Genomic DNA, 18290 nt, shown 5'->3' with positions numbered 1-18290 from the left:
GAGTGATTGGGGCTACACGACTTACAGTAACTCAAGGCTGCTACTATAATAATCAAACCTTATCTAATAAAAGACTGTAATTAATGCCACAGGATGTGGTTGCAAGATAGAGGCTAACAACCTCATCTATTAAGTGTAAAGCTAAACAGTAAAAAGCCATCTCAATGATTCTCTCTCTACTTTACCTCAATATCTTCACAGAAAATATCTTCTTTTTGGAGAGGCTCGGCACTTCAATCCCCACAATAACCTTCCCCGATCCACGGTTGAGAAAGGATATCTACAAAAGGTCATTATCCAACCGACTTTCAAGACTACTCACCTTACGAGATTCCTCACCACCACTACCACCTGAGTTCTATTGGATCCCAAGAACAGCCCAAGGTTAAGTCCGTGTTTATATGGAGATGACAGATGGACTTTACTTCCATACCATTATTTATCAACATGCCACAGTTTTAGTTTTCTTAGCCCCCCCATTTCATTAGGTCTTAATGTAATATAAGAATTTTAATATATATAGCTAAAGAAGAGAATTAACATATTTCTTCACCTGAAGAATCATAAAGCATCAGGAAGTGATGGCATCACTGGGGAAATGATTAAGGAAATGGGAGAAGAAAGAGTATGTTTAATGCACTTCATTTGTAACAAGATATGGGACAGTGGTGTATGGCCACAAGACTGGCTCATTTTCATCTTCATTCCACTTCACACAGAGATCAAGAAGGAACTGCAGGAATTATTGAACCATCTCACTAATATCACATGCAAGTAAAATATTATTGCATATTATAAATGAACGTTTGAAGCCTTACATTAGATATCAGCTCCCATCAGAACAGGCTGGCTTTTTCAAGGGAAGAGGAACTAGAGAACAGATTCTAAATAATTGTCAGTTGGTTGAAAAGGCACATGAATTCAACAATCTTTTGTTTCTGTGCTTCCTTGACTACCAAAAGGCCTTTGACTGTGTTTTGTGGCCAAAGTTGTGGTGTGTTCTAGAGGAAATGGGAATTCCATCTCATCTCATCTCATTTCACTTATAAAAGGTTTATATGATAACAACTTTGCCAAAGTCGGAGTTGATGGTGATCTATCATCAAGTTTCAAAGTCCCCAAAGTTGTGAGACAAGGATGCATTGTGTCACCTGAATTATTTAAGATCTATGGTGAATATATTGAGGCATGCCCTCGACAGTTGGAAAGGAGGATTTTCGAATGGTGGGAAGAGATTAAATAACCTCCGTTTTGCAGACGACACCACACTTGTAGCCAGCAGTGTACAGGAACGGCTCTGAATGTTGGGCAAGGCAGAAAAAAGCATGAGTAGCAAATGCGTCACAGAGATACGGATGTTGCAACGGTCGGTGGGAGTCTCTTTGCAATGAACATGTGCGAGGATCCTTTAAAGTTGTGCCCATCAGGGAGGAAAAACAGCTCTGCTGGTATGGTCGCGTCAAAAAGCCAAAATATGACTATATGGCCCGTGAAAATTGCATAATTTTAGTCACCGCAGATAAAAACATGCGTAACTTGTATTTTACATGGAAATAATATCAAGGAAAAAAAAAAAAGACACGTCATAAACACGTGGGCCCCAGTGATGTGGATGAATTGGCTAAGTCTCACATTAAACCTGCATCAGATGAACCTACTACGGATCATGTCATCTGTCAAAATGTGAGCACAGCTTTCACACTAAACATGTAGTTGATTTTGTCTTTTTTCACACTGCGAGTGATGTACATTTAAAATGAATATACCAAGGAGGACAAGTGATTATACAGAGATCTTCGTTTCGGAAGGACTGGAGTCATCTAATAGTTGTTGGTATCGCCCCTTTCCAAACTGCGGAGACTTAGGTGAATGAAGGATGAACCAATGATTTGCACCAAGTTTCTATGAAACAAAAACAGTATTTGCAATGTCTGACTAGCTGGCTGAATGGTCAGCATACTGGCCTTTGGTTCAGAAGGTCCCGGGTTCGATTCCTGGCCGGGTCGGGGATTTTAATAGCTTCTGATTAATTCTTCCAGCTCGGGAACTGGGTGTTTGTGTCCGTCCCAACACTCTCCTCTTCATATTCAGACAATATGCCCCACTACCAACTACTACAGAAATATGCAATAGCGATTACATCCCTCCATATAAGGTTGGCATCAGGAGGGGCATCCGGGCGTAAAACAGGGCCAAATCCACAGGTGTGGGGGCAAAGCGGTAGGACAAGAAGAACAACATTATTTGCAACATCTCCCTTGAAGCCCAAGGGACCGAATAATTATATTTCTGTGCCATCTACATGTTTGTTGGCACGCTGACTAAGCAATCCAAAATGTCACTTGGTCCTTACCAAGATACTTCATGTGAGGATCTATTATTTCCTCACATTCACTGGTAAACTGTTCACTCGCACTATAATGTTGTTCAGTGTCTTGAATCAACTAAGTCCTCTAATAGCTCTTGGGATAAATCAACTTTAGCCGGGCTTAGTGGCTCAGACAGTTGAGGCTGGTCCTCGCCTTCTGACCCCAACTTGGCAGGTTCGATCCGGGCTCAGTCTGGTGGTGCTCAAATACGTCAGCCTCGTGTCCTTAGATTTACTGGCACGTAAAAGAACTCCTGTGGGACTAAATCCTGCACCTTGGCATCAGCAAAAACAGTTTAAAAGAAATTAGTTAGAGGGACATAAAAACAAATAACATTACTGAATCAATTTTAGCATCATAATCCAATACTTCTAACAGCCACTAAATTACCGAGCTTCTGAAGTCCACTCTTACTACACATACACCGATGATCCATTACATTAAGACAACCTACCTCATACGATGTAGGTTCACCGAGCTGGTGGACGGTATACTAGGTATCTGGTAGCACGTGAGCAATAGCAGGTCCTCCAGTTGGCGTACACGGCTGGGAGGTGATATACAACGAACCTGCTTCCCAAAGCTGAACCACAGATGTTGTGTGGTTCAAATCGGGGCTTAAAGTAAATTCACTATCATGTCCTTCACAGTCCTGGTGTGGCAAGGCACATAGTCTTGTTAGAAGTAGCCGTTCCCATTTGGGAACACTGCTGACATGAACGGATGGACGTGGTTCCCAGTAACATCCAGATACCCGTTAGGGATTGGTGTACCGGAATAATGGGCTCGTATTTTCCCATGAAAACATCACGAAGATCATCATAGCTCCTCCACCTGACATTGCAACCATGTAACATAGCCTCCGATGGGATTCAGCATACACGCACCCAGCCATTGACGCAATGAACCGGATTTATTTCTTTATTTACCGTATGGCATAAAATCTACATATATACAATTTAATGTAACACAATAACAAGAAAACAATTTCATATCAGAATGTCCAGCCCTTCCATCCACTCTAACACTGCCTCTGATGATATAAAGAAACATCAGTCCAACTACCCGAGCAAGCATGTAGCTTGCAGCTGCCAACGATGTGAGCGATGATTCGCTGCTTTCAGTGGAGAGCAGTCAGCATTGGGGTATGACTCAACAGTCAACTTTGCAATCCCTTGCGCAGCAGTGTGCTGGAAAACTGGCCCAGTAATTACCGTTGTACCTGCTGGTGATTTCTCGAACTATGGCACCGTGGTTGCTCCGAACATTGTGCGAGAGGCTGGCTTCAATGAACTACTGTTCACCCATGGCATGTCGTTTGCCCATCGTCATCCCATTTTCAATGCATGCTCATGCATCAGCCGCAAGAGAGTAGCCCACAAGCCAAGTCGTTTCAGAGAAGCTGATACCAAGGTCCTCTGCCCTTCGAACATGTATAACCTTCAGCACGCAAAGAAACTTAAATATTCACTGACTGAACTAAATTATAACTACATGAGATTTGTATGCAAATGCATTTATTTTGTTTGTTTGTCCAACCCTTGTCCCGTTTCTCTAAGGGGCCGGGTATGAGGTGAGATGAATCTGTCGTGGCGGGTTTTTTATGACTGGATGCCCGTCCTGACATCAACCTCATCAGAGGAGTTAATGGGACGAAATGAATGACGTGATATATATAATAGCAGGAAGGGAGAGGGTGAAATCTGGTGCCGGCACATAGGCACTCCTGTCGAATACCACCAAGGGGTCTGCTCAAGGCTTAAGGTCTCCATCCGGTGGACAAATTCCCATCAACACCGTCATGTGCCCTCACTCCATATGAGCACCGCAGAGAGGTTTGGAATTTGATCCAAGTTTTTGACACACAATCTAGTGATTAGAAATTGTATACCACCACCTCCCCCACCCTGCTAGCCAACATTCTGATGAACAGTTTTTCGACCACCGAGACTCGAACGGGCTAACCTCAGTGTCAGACCGTTTAGACTTTCCTTACCAATCATGGCCTACGGGCGGGCTTATACAAATGCATAATCTGTTTGCCAATATGCAGACCTCCAAACCCGACAAGGAAGTGTGTTAGAAGGCAAAATTAAATGAATTATTAAGTTTAATTTTTGCATATATTTGAGATTAGTGCATACATTTCAAGTTTATTGAGCATGTTTTCAACTATTATTAATGTTGTTAACTCTTTCGGCAATGAAATGGTTCAAAGGGAACTGGCACTCATTAACACACACTTCCAAATCATAACACAATCAATCAAGAAGCTAGAAACACGTGTTGCGTCTTAGTGATTCGCTAGACATAATGGAGAGAATGAGGCATGTACCCTCGGACTCCGTCTGCAAACAGAATATCATGTCCTGAACCAAAATCGGGGCTACGACATCATGGTAGCTATAAACAAATATTTGGCTGTGGATTTACCAGAATGTTTAACACACTCACTCCCGAATTCAAGTTCTGTCCACTCATATTAAGATTTACGTCGCACCGACATAGATAGGTCTTATGGTGATACAGACTGTGATAGGAAAGGCCTAGGAGTGTAAAGGAAGTGGCCCTGGTCTTAATTAAGGTGTGAAAATGGGAAACCACGGAAAACCATCTTTAGGGCTGCCAACAGTGGAATTCTAACCCACTATCTCCCGGATGCAAGCCCACAGCCGTGCCCCCCTAACCGCACGGCCAACTCGACTAGTACATCCTTAAATATAGAGAGATAATTCTCCAAATTGAAGCTAGTTTTAACAAACACCAAAGATTGATACCAGAAAACTCGGAGAAGATTGTTGTAGTGTACCACAAAGCAAGTTAAGGACAGGAAATGAGAATGCAGTGTAAAATGAAAGAAGTATGCTTCAAGTTTTTTTTTTCACAGTTTTCTTACAACCTTACTAATTGATTTATCATGTGTATTAGTTAACACAATGTGTCTTATCTAGGAGAATAGTGCATGTTGTTTTAACAGTGAACACTGGTGCGTTCTCACAAACTATGCACGGATATTGGAACGGCCACAGCTCAAATAGTGTGATTTGTTTGTTTTTCGTTCAGTTGTTTACTCATGATCATGATTTTGTGTATTGGTGTGGGTGAATTGCGCGATTCTAGTAAAGGAATGTAACGTTTGCATTTCATTCAAGTGTTTAATAGCACGAAAATAAGTGCATACATTAAAAGCACTTATCACATTTTGCAGCATAGTTAAATGCTTATGTTGGTGATTTATACAGCATATAAATCCAATGTATAACACGTGTCACAGCACAAGCCAACATTAGTATTATCCGCACACTTTATCTTGGTGCATTTGTGTACGGTGGTGAGGAGTAAGGAGGGAGCTGTCCCGGTATCGATAGTGCTGCCTGGTGCTGCCAACTGAATGAAAATGAAATCTGAATTGAATCGAGAATATGATGGATCGATATGAAATTTCTAAACCGTAATCATCGTAAGCCAACAACTATGTCACATACACATTATATAACATTATAAAACATTTCTTGATGCGAATCTTGTTCCTAGCATGAATTCTATACTTTGGCTTTGTTGTGTAAACAACAACAGTACTAGTACAACAAGATAAAGGGTGCGGATAATACAAATTATTTTAAATTTCAACAACACACTGGTCAAGATGTGAGCGTGGTTCCAAGGGCTTCACAAAAGTCAATTTAGATCACTGACTGGAAAACTGCTGGCAGCATTATTCATTCTTAATGGACAATCAGATGGCAGAATGTCAGTGGAACAATAGAATAAAAAGTGGCAGCTCAAGGAAGTCTAATCTTAGTGCTGTGCTGAACCCTCGACTGATTGTGGGTAAAACGATGTGGCATGAAACCCTCACAGCCCCCACTTGCCAGGAAAGCTCCAGCGAGCTTTAAAGAGGCATACCAACAGTTGTAGCACAACTATCGTGTAAGCTAATAACTAATCCGCTTACCATAAAAGAGCATTGAAAAGCAGGAATTCAATGATCTTGCCTGCGGTCCATATAGTACAGTTCTGCTCAGGACAATTGCCAGAAGCACACGTATGGGAAAAATATAGTAATTCACTCTGAAATGGCAGCCTACTTTAAGGGTTATGCAACATAAGGTATTGAAAAAATAGAACAGCAATGAACTTCATATATTCATTTCCTTTATTCATAAAATAAATTGTGGCAGTGCTCAAATGAGGGAAATTTAGAATAAGTTAATTTCTAAATAAAAATTCCCAACAATTGCTTATAGAACATTAGACTTAGTTCAAATATTGAGGATGCATTATGATTGCAATATTTTAATATAGACGTAATAAAAATATTCAAAATTAAATAGAATTTGTACATAATAACAAAGATATCATGAGGAGTTTTTCTATTACTTTCCAAATGATAGGAAAGTAAATGTAAGCATACTAACTGTCTATAAAACAAAACTGCTCAGGAAATTACTACAAGTTACGAAATACAAGTGATTATTTTTACTGAAGATGCAATTCAGGAAGGGTTTAAATGAATAGCTTGCTTCAATCTCTAACCTGCAGTATATTTCTGATTTTCTTGAACATATTTGTACATATGAGGTGAGAAATATTGGGCGATATGAATAAGCTTGAGATCCATCTTGCATCCCACATGTACATGAATAAAAATGCTTCATCTCAACAGTGTCCTCTGTCCCCTGACATGCATCTAATTAGCGGATTTTCTCCGAGATACATCGCCAGTTGTGGACGAATAAACTGGAGCTTCATCCCACAGAAAAATTCTCGAGACAGCCCAGTAGCTGACTCAATGTGATGGAGAGCAGGCTGAGAACGAGAGAGTGCACGGTGTTTTATCAACACAGAAAAATGTATTTAAGCAAAAAGAGATGCTCTTGAACATAATTATAATGACCTCTAAGGGTTTCATAAAGAAAATGTGGATTATCACAACATTCTGAAACTAATACAAGAGACAAGAGGTGGAGTTATAACAAGATTTTTTTTTTTCGTTATCGTACGTGACTACAAGATTCGAAGTGGTGTGGTTTAGCCAAAGATATAGATTTCGACCAGGATTTTGTGGCAGGTAGTTAGAGCAATTAGGTCACAAGCAGAAGCCTGGATGCAATTTCCAACTACACAAGCATTAGAAAATCTCAAGATCGAGTGGCAAGAAAGTTATACATTTCATAGTGCTATCCGAGCAGCTGATTTAACTCCCCACGTGGGTGGAGCGATACAATACATCTACGGTATCTCCTGCCTGCCTCCGTTAAGAGGTTATTAAAAGGGGGTTGGAAAAAAACAAGGATTAACCAAGGGAGGTAAGCTACCTGTGTGTCAATTTTGATGTTACATTTTTCTCTGCCAGTTGGCAGAATCTCTCTTGGGTTATCTATGGCTGAGTTTCTAAGTTACGTCAACAATACCAAATGAGTCGCCAGATATATTTTATATGCCGACGTGGTACGACATACGTGTCAAATTATTTCTTTCTACCCTCTAAAAATCTGATTACCTCCGACGGGTTTAAACCCTCTATCTTGGGATTTGGAGGCTGACATGCTACTGTTCATTCACAGAGCGACCTAAATAAGGGATACTGTGCAGGTATTCTAACCTTTCCCACCTACAGAGGAGTTTTGAGGGGAGAGGGGACAGGAAAGAACAGATGCCACAGCAAGAATATTCCGAAGTTTGAAGGAAGTACATATTTTAGTTTTATTGGTCACTGTTCCCCCCAGAAATTTTCGTCAGCCGATGGCAGGAATGAGTAGACAGGTGGGGAATACTACATAAAAAATTAATATGCTAAAATTTCAAGTTATACGCCTCAGGACATTAACAATAATACCAGACAGTAAACTTTAACTGCAAAATTTAACTATTTTTGTGTTATCACGAACAAGACATAACAGAGTATTTTGAACTTCTAGTGTTCTACTGCTCGTTCATAATCATGTAACATCGGGGTTTACCCTTCGGTTGCTGTTGAGTGCCACATGGGTTTGCGACGTCAGGAGGAATCAAGTGCTCCCATGCGATTCCACATTAACAAAGACACCGCTCGCGCACTACATTGCGTGACAGTCAAGCTAAAAATTTAACCTCCGATGCAATTGAGGCAATTATGTTAATAATAAAAAGGCTTTACCTTTTAAATAAACAGTTTTATAGTACAAACATTTTAATTTAGAGCACTCAGTGATTCAAATTTTAGTGTTAATATTACATAACTACACAGTTAAAAAAATTAGGGGAACATCCTTTGTAATGTCTGGTATGTGAACGTTAATTTTGGTAGATGGGGTTCCAATGGTCGTACAGCATACCTTGAGACCTTACTACTCATGGTTTGCCAAATCAAAGTTATACTCCATCTGTAGGCGTAGCCATGCATTAAACTGTCAGGTGACCCCTCAGAACAAAGTGGACAGCAGTGCGTCCCTGTATCATCGTGAGGTACATAGACTACTGCGATCATTTGAGCATGTTGTACGTAAACCAGCACAAACCCATCAGACATCTTAACGAGGTTCACGTCGCAAGGGCCAGCAATTTGATCCAGGAAGGATGGACTTTTCGCCGTGTTGCTGTGGATCTCAATGCCTCTCCGTCAATTATTCAACGCTTGTGAAATCGCTACGAGACAGGGCAGTTCACAAGGAGGGTTGGATAAGGTCATGGACGCATGACAACCCCACAGGATGACCCGATATCTGACCATCTGTGCGTTGCAGCGTCTTCAGCAACTGCCAGAGAACTGCAATAAGACCTCAGGAGGGTCACTGGATTGACAGTGTCTGACCAGACAGTGAGGAACAGGTTAAGAGAAGTGTCCTTACAACCCAGACGTCCTGTTCCAGTGCCCCGTTTAACACAGCAACATCATGCAGCTTGCCTTCTGTTTGCCCCTACCCACGTCAATTGGCAACTTCGTCAATGAAGACCTGTGTTGTTCACAGACGAGTCCAGATTTACAGACACAGCGTGATGGAGACGCTGTGGTGAGCAGTACATGCCAAATGTTGTCCAGGAAGGCAACCGATTCGGACAAGGTTCTATGATGGTATCGGGTTGCATCAGTATTGATAGCTGTACGGATCTTATCGTCGTCCGCGGTAATCTTACCGCTGCAGGGTACAGCGAGCAAATACAGCTACAGCATGTGTTGCTTGCTGCATATGGTGTTGGCCCTGAATTTCTACTCATACACGACGCCAGTGCTCATGTAGCGCGCTTCACCAGAGCTGTCTTGCGAGAACTGGACATTCAAGAGATGGAATGGCCAGCAGTAAGTCCTAACCTTAATCCCATTGAGCAAGAGTGATAGGCTTGACAGAAGTGTTCGTGGGTATCCTGTTCCACCACAAACTCTCCAAGACCTCCAACAGGCTCTCATTGAAGAATGGGAACTGATGCCGCAAAATGACCTCCGTCGACTTATACGGAGCATGCCATGTAGGCGCCAAGCTGTGATAAATGCTCATGGAGGACATATACCATACTGAAGCTCTCCAACTGTGATAAAGATCCATCCTGGAGGACTGGTATCACTTTGTTTTCGGCCCTATTTGGACATTTCCATTTATGTTCTGAAACTGAACGCGAATCCAATGATATTCTTTTGTATACTTCAATGGTAAAGAATAGAGGTTTAGTTGGTAATATACCTGGGTGTGAGGTATTGTTTTGTGGAGAATGGCATACATTCAAAAACATGCTCCCCTAATATTTTTGAACTGTGTAGCACATATCTAGGTTACATTAGCTGGGAGGCCTGTAAAAACGGCAGGGTGGTGCACCCATCAAAAAGGTCCTAAAGAGAAACTGTTGGTATCAGAATAATGACAAGGAAGGTGGTGGTGATGATTACTGCTAGAACTACAAAACAAACCAACCCCATGGTAAAACAGCCCTGATGGGCCTTGCCTACCAAGCGGCTGATGCTCAGCCCAATGACCTTCAGACGGTAAAAATTTATCTTGTACTACCTTATGTTTGTAACATTCTAAGGAAGTAGAAATAAATGAAATTTCACTAAGAATGAGTGTCAGAGCAGAGATGTGTTCTTTGCGATACCCAGGAACCAACTATCCCACCTTCAGAAATATATTTACTTTTATAACATGAAGAGCAATACATGCCATTAACCTTTTCTGAAGTAGCAACTTCCATTCCTATCGGCCAACGTAGTTGCATGTGGTACCAGTACAGACCAATGGAGTTTGCACAGCAAGGTAAAGGCCTAAGAGACCTCCCTCTGACTGGCTTCTCAGCTCCATCCTATGGCCTTAGTTTCAAAGTATAGAGATTAGCAGACTTATGCGCCGCTCTATATATCCGTCGCGAGAAGTAAACAAAGGATAAGTCGTTCCGCACGTACGTGTATGCTGTGAAAGTTTAGTAATGCGGGCGGAAGTGTTGATGTGGACGAGTTTTATTTTTCCAAACTTGTGGTCCGCGTACAGACAAAGTGCTTCCGCCTGCGTAGGGTTAATAATTCCATTCTCGCTATATTTTTCTTACAAAATAGAAACAAATCTAAAGTATAGGCTATACTTTCCCTGCCTAAAAAAATGAGACTAAAGATTAGTTCAATCAGTGCTGCGGTCTATGGGTAGCGAGTCTAACAGTTACCTAGAGGCTCTGGTTCGATTACCGGTCAGCTCATGGCTTTTTACCTGAGTATAAGGGCCTGAGGAGCTATCTTAAGGTGAGATAACATACCAGTTTAATAAAATCGAGAATAATGGCCAGGAGGACTTTCGCGCTAAACAAACATATCCTCGTAATGCTGCCATTAACTCTTTATTTAAACGATCATGGTATTTGTCACACATGCGACCCATTGCGGCAGTTCACCTGTAGGTTATTACGGGAAGGCGAGAGAATGAAGATCACTTCACTGCACTTCTCTATAATCTAGAACAAATGAGCCTGCATCTCCACAATTTCTCCCTCCATTACCATTGTTCTTGAGTAAATTAGTTCGAAAGAATTGTAAAAGACTGAGCTGCATTACAGGATGTTCAAATTCTCCCTCTATCAGGTGGTATTTGTTTATATAAATGTGATATCAGCTAACAGATACCAAGGCTGGTGTACAAGATATATCTCAAGTGACAGGGATCCATCTTGTTAGCGGGAAGCAAACTTTATTCATCTGCATGACGAGATCAATCTCGCAAGTGACTTCAGTCTCATGAAATGCATCTAATTTTTATTCACATCACCCATTTACAACATTAAAATAATAAAATTTGAATCAAGCACAAATATGCACGAATTGATTCTTAATACGATGTTGTTCGCCTATGATAAATATTTTTATTCTCAACCATGACAGTACAAAGGCCATGAGACTAATCTCTAGCATTTCTTTCAATAAATAATTTTCATATTCTAAGAACTAGGCTACATTTTATGTAAAAATAATTCAAAAACATCTTGATAACATCAAAAGCAGGGAAACACATAAAAACAAAACACTAAAGGCATGCATTGTCACATATTTAAAAATATCAAACTGTTCAGAAAAATATGAAGCTACCAAGGTACACAGATACAGTCACAAATTTCTACTGTCAAATTATGGTGCACGGACTGATTTTGGGAGAACCTTAAGGTGGTGCTAAACTCCATACGGCTTTACTTCTAAACTTATGTTTTGCAAGACAAATGAGTACCAGCATGCTACTGCCACGAGAACAGCGGATGCAATACGACCGCAGAAAACAGTTTTCATAAAATGTAATACCGTGCTCAGAAAAGCGAATGAATCGGGATTGAAAACAAATTCATAAAAACTACATTTACTCACAACATCTGACACTAAAAAGGGAATACCTTATTAAGAATAAAAGAGAATGAGGAAATAACAAATCATTCACCGCTAATGGTTGGCACTGGAAAGAGGTTATGGCGGCCACTGATCTCAGAGACACTTGGGCACTTTTCTTTCCCGAACCACACTGGAGCCTGCTAAACACACGCGAACCAAGTACACTAACCAATACATGGACGCAAATAGTTGTACCTATCTTTGCACATCCAGGCCAATCTCTGTCATGACAACGGTGGCCCCTTCGACAGGCTCTTTTCTTATTACATGTTACAAACTTCATATTTGGTCCGTATTGAAAATGTACATCAAGTTAAGATTATTAAAAATTTTTATTAGTCAACCTATTCAATACAAATGATATCTGCAACGTTAGGACTTACATCCTATAAGTCCTAACTTTGTATTGAATTGGTTGACTAATTAAAAAAAATTTTTAATAATCTTAAATTGAGGCTCTTTTCTATCGCCGTGGTGCATACTGTCTGCACGGCAAGGACAACCAACAGTTGGCAGCATTGTCGTTCCTCTTGGCGCTACTAGTGGAACAGTCAACTCGCATGCGCCACCTACTGGTGGCTCCTGTTATTAATCCTTGCGGACCCTTAAATAAAGTCATGCCGTAACTTATGCTATGCTAAACTGTAAACTAGGCTATACTGTACTACACTAAAGAAAGACTAATATGAAAAAACACTAATTACTGAAGAAAAATGCAAAAGATCACGAACCGTACCGAATACCACACACGTTGAGTGAGACCGGTTAACCACACGTTGAATATTAAAGTTGGCAACTAGGTTTCGAGATCGCACTATGCCGATACAAGCTGATATGCCTTTGCCTGGTGTGAAAATGGGAAACCACAGATAACCATCTTCAGGGCTGCCGACAGTGGGATTCGAACTCACTATCTCCCGGATGCAAGCTCACAGCCAACTCGCCCGGTTAGAAGTAAAGCAGTGCGGAGTATAGTTAATACGTTATTCACTTTCAACAGAAAGAATTTCCAGACACATTCATTATATAGGGGCCTATCTTATTCAACATTAACTGAGGATATGAAGAGCTTAAAAGTTCAAAAGAGAAACAATATGGATGGATACAAGCAACACAAATACTACGTATCAATGAATAGCTTTATATTTTTAATTCTACTTAAGACAGCATCTTACAGTGTCATTTATTAATGTTATCTTCATAACAAAATAACTTGCATATTATAATTTGATGTATAAAATCTTGAAAGAGTGCAACAGTTCTTCACAAGAGACTGGTACGATCATCGCAGAACAATTACCAACAAAATCTTCCACAAAGAACAAAAATTTACAACTACAGGCTCTCCTTAATATATTTTGCATTTGACTACCATCACCGGGGTCTGATGACAATGATATCACACTCCAATAGAAATCTCACTTAAAAAGCTATCTGTAAGATTTAAAGTCATTTTTCTAGATTGACATTTAGAGAGATTAATGTATTTATATATATATTTTTTTAGTATTACACAGCATGCAGTTAAGACACCAACAGTATTAGTAACTTCCTCACACTCACTGATTGTTAATGACATAATTCACATTCATAAAATGTCCTACTGTATTAGCACTTCATTGAGGTACACCTTTATGGATTTTACTTATGGCAAGCATGATTAATAAATGACTCTCTTAATTCAGAAAAATAACATATACAAACAGTCCTAATGCTGTGGAAAAATATTGCCTTTGTACATTTCAACTGGAAGGTATGTAAATGCTCCCCCTTTTTCTCTAACACTTTGAATAAAAAACACTTTTCACTATTTTGAATAGTACTTTTTTGATTGTAATCCATTTTTTAAAAACACATTATGAACACTTTCCTAACCTACACATTAAAAACAAAATTGTTTTGAATTCTGATGCACTGATATATTACATACTTCCTCAGAATCAAACAACAGGATTCACTCCAAAACACACAGGCTAGGTATTACTATAAGAGCCGATCAAGCTTTGGAGCATCACTCAAAGGAGGTCCTTTAGCAGGCAGCCACCTCCAAACCTTCACGTTCTCCCCTCGGACATTATGAAGTTCCGTGCGGACTCGAGACTCGTGCTTTTCTATGAAGTCCACAGCTGCATCCCACACTGTTTTCATGGAATCTCTGTGCATGGGCTGAATGAGTTCATCACGACAGTTATCAACGGCCAAGTAACCCTGCTTATCCTGTTCATAGTGACTGGCCAGCATTGTAAGTACCTTGTTAACCATGCTATAGACATCACGCCTGTGTTTTTCTTGGCGCCGTTTATATACACGATAACAATAAAGAACCAATGCAATGAAGCCAATGACACAAGCAGTGATCACCACCCAACGTGCTATTCCATAAACAAAGTGACGTATAACACAACTGACGGGATAGTTAATGTTTTGAGCTGCCAGTCCAGCAGAGTAAATAAGAACTTTAGAATCCACCTCCGTACCATCAGAATCAGCCTTCTCAAGATCTAACTTAATATCCCAATGGGGATTTGCCATAACAAGAATTTTCAGTCGCCTCAAATCTTGTTCAACTTGAAAGGATTTAGTTTGTTTGGGAAGTTTCTTCAATAAGAATTCAACAGCTGCAGTTTCCGATAAAGACGGTATTTCCGAAACACCATTTCCAGGTAATGCATCACAGTAAGTTTTAATAGCCATCTCGTGCAGCTTTGGTTTGATGATTTTCAGCAAGTTCAGGGCTGGTTGGAGATCCTTACTCTCAATACAGGGCTGTGTGGTGTTATCTGCATCACAGATGGGATATGTATTATCATCAGACTCTAACCCAAGTGGATTTGGACCAAGACTGATATATACCACACCCGTAATCAACACAGCAACCACTGCAATGAATATGTACATCAGTGTACTGTTACAGACTCTTCCGGTGGATTTAAACTTGCCTGGATACAGTCTGTCGGGATAATCAACACTCTTCTTTGAAGAAAACAGATCTCTTGTAGCAGCCGAAAGTCTGCTTCCATAACTGCCAAAATTAATACCCTTGTACTTGTCAAACAATTGAACATTAGGCGATACTATTGACCTGGACGGGCTTATCGATGTTCGGCTAAACACACGAGAAGATGATTCATCTCGAGAAGGGGGTTTGTAACTGCTACTAGATCTTGCCTTCCCCTGCAGCCGAGACAGAAACTCAGACTGAAAACCAGTAGTAGAATTTTCTTCCTCTTCTGTCTCTCCATCCTCCTCCTCCTGCTGAATATTTTTGCGGTAATCAGAAGACACTTTATCATAAATACGGCTTGTTTCAATGTTCCTAGAAGATCCCATTGGTGGTAGCACTGTTCTAGAAATAGGTACATCACGAAAGGTAGAAGTTCCAGATGTCAAACCTCTATCAAGACCAGATGTTAAACTTCTATCAAGACCAGATGTCAAACCTCTATCAAGACCAGATGAGGTAGAGAAGAGGGATGGCGTGAGTGGATCAGGTCGAGAAGTAACATACTGCCGAGTTGATGATGTTGTCTCTGATCTAAAGTTCGAGTACGTACGTGAAGGTGTAGTGCTCGACTCTGGTGCAGAAGTAGTGGATATACGTGATGATATTCCTGAATCCAATTTAGAACTTCCAAATGAACGAGAGGTACTGGAGTCTGGACTTGAATATGTACGAGGCTGTGGAGGAGATTCTGGCTTTAATGCTCTCCTGCCAGATACAGAGCTCTCGTAAGTTTTGGTTGGTACATCTGAATCAGATCCCGAGTCGAAATCGTCTTTTGGTACTGTCGTAATGGCACTGGTGCTTTTCCTAGATATTTTCGTCACGGTTTTATTGGTACCTGTACCTGAATCTCGTTGTAATGAAGCCGCTGAATCATTGGGAGATGTTAAGTCAGTGGGTCCAACAGTTCTGCGACGCAGAGTTCGCGTTCTGGACGGAGGAGGCATGCTTGGAGCGTCTTCTTGACTATCCTCATCGCCAGAGCTGAAGCGGCTAAGGCTCCGACGCGTCCTACCTGAACCTGATACATTTCCCTCCGACGTTTGCAGAAGTTTCTTCAATTTTTTCACCAACGTTTTACGAGTTGTTTCTGTAACTGGACCAACAGGAGTTCCGAGCTCCGCTAATTTACTTCGTATTTCACCATCACTCCAATCGTCAACTGACGCCATTTTACCACAAGTTTACTAACGGAAATATTCTATATTCGTATCCGAGCATCAACTGAAGAACGAATTAGAAGTTCATGCATTATGGGAAAACAATTGCGTAACCAATACAAACAGTGCTACCACCCCTATCGATTCCCACAGCCTCTGCGATACATCAGACATTTTATTTATTATAGGAAGTGCGCACAAATGTGCAGAGTACAACAAAAGAAATGATTTAAATATCATTTATATTGATATTTAGTTTACATCAGACATTTTAGAACCACCGTACAGAACATTACTTATCAATTCCGTCTTACACACAAGCCTTAAACCAACTACTGAATATATTTCGTGAACCCTCCAGGTAAGACAAATAAATACATGTAGGCAACAAGATACAGTGAAGATGTAAGTTTCCAGCTCCCTTCCCTTTCGAAGGCTTCAAAGAATAAAGGTATGCAAGATATGCGCCAAAGAACATGCCCTACAAGCCGTAAAATCGTATCAAAAGGTCATGAATCACCGACTGGAGCTGGGGACGACGTCATTCATTCTTATTACAATATGCATAGCGTCACTTCTCATCACGCTGAATCATTTACATTATTAATGGTTGGAGAAAAAATAACACGACCAAAATCAAACAGCGTGATATTAATTCTAAACAGCCATGATGATTAAATTGGACTTGACAAAAGAGTGACTAAATGGGTGGCTATCTTCCTAGAAAATAGAATTCAGAGAATTAAAGTAGGCGAAGCTTTATCTGACCCTGTAATAATTAAGAGGGGAATTCCTCAAGACAGTATTATTGGACCTTTATGTTTTCTTATATATATAAATGATATGTGTAGAGAAGTGGAATCAGAGATAAGGCTTTTTGCAGATGATGTCATTCTGTACAGAGTAATAAATACGTTACAACACTGTGAACAACTGCAAAATGACCTTGATAATAATAATAATAATAATAATAATAATAATAATAATGTCCCGGGCATGACGTTAAACTGCGTCCACAAACTGAGTGACCACCGGTATAAGTGGTCCTCCTCTACCAAGTGCCAACGGCCTCTTCGGAGAGCGGATGAGCGGGTAGAGGTTCAGGGCACTCTCTTGCCCTTGGGGTGGGAAACTGCCCCTAAAGGCAGAAGAGCCACTAGATGGCCAACGGCATAGGATAATAATAAATCCAGTAGCGTCTGTTCACCTATTTGGTGCGGCAACTGGTCAGCGTCTGTACTCCGAGTTGGAGCGGCTGCCTCAGAAAACCTTCAGGAACTCACCCACCTGATTGTACTCCGATCCCTCGGGATCAACCCAATCGCTTGAGAACAAGCACACCATGATTCGTGCAAGTAAGAACAACATTACTCCAGGTGGTAACCAATCCACCCGCCAACTGAAAACGAAGGCGGCAACCGGCCACTCGGATTCTGGAGGAGCCGGGCTGACACGAAAGAGAGAGTCGGAGCTCTCTGGCAAACTTCCCACTAAAACGCCCTTCTACATCGGCACGCTAAACGTAAACACACTCCTACAAGTAGGCAAACTTCTCAGATTAACATCAGAATTAGATCAGCAAAAAATCCAGCTACTCGCCATACAAGAGACCAGACTCACTGAGTCGGAGACGTCAGAATATGGTAACTACCGCATTTTCAAGAGCAAAATTACACGAACAGTAGGAAAAGCCACACCAATGTTAGGCATGGCCTTTTTCGTACACAAAAAGATCGTGAACTCCGTAGAAGAGATCATACCCGTAAACAACAGACTAATGACCTTACGACTTCACTGTGCAAATCGCCACTACACCTTTGTAAATGCCCACGCACCCACCGACTGCAAAGATCAGAAACAAACAGAAAACTTCTGGAACAAACTTGAAACCACACTCATCAAAATACCTGAAAAAGACAGCATCATTC

General features: G+C 40.8%; 2 protein-coding genes across 2 annotated transcripts in view; both read right to left on the bottom strand.

The window, feature by feature from the left end:
- Positions 1–18290, bottom strand: part of Alg9 (alpha-1,2-mannosyltransferase Alg9) — a 121884-nt gene that overhangs the window by 80444 nt on the left and 23150 nt on the right. The window lies entirely within an intron of this gene.
- Positions 13167–16750, bottom strand: LOC136885553 (uncharacterized). Its single transcript, XM_067158184.2, has one exon. The coding sequence runs from the start codon at positions 16372–16374 to the stop codon at positions 14182–14184; it is 2193 nt and encodes a 730-aa protein (XP_067014285.2). The 5' UTR covers positions 16375–16750; the 3' UTR covers positions 13167–14181.

This window comes from Anabrus simplex, chromosome 14 (assembly GCF_040414725.1).
Source record: "Anabrus simplex isolate iqAnaSimp1 chromosome 14, ASM4041472v1, whole genome shotgun sequence".
In the NCBI taxonomy this organism is placed as follows: domain Eukaryota; kingdom Metazoa; phylum Arthropoda; class Insecta; order Orthoptera; family Tettigoniidae; genus Anabrus; species Anabrus simplex.
Note: the sequence above shows the minus strand (reverse complement) of the source record. Positions and strands in the feature narration are given on the sequence as shown.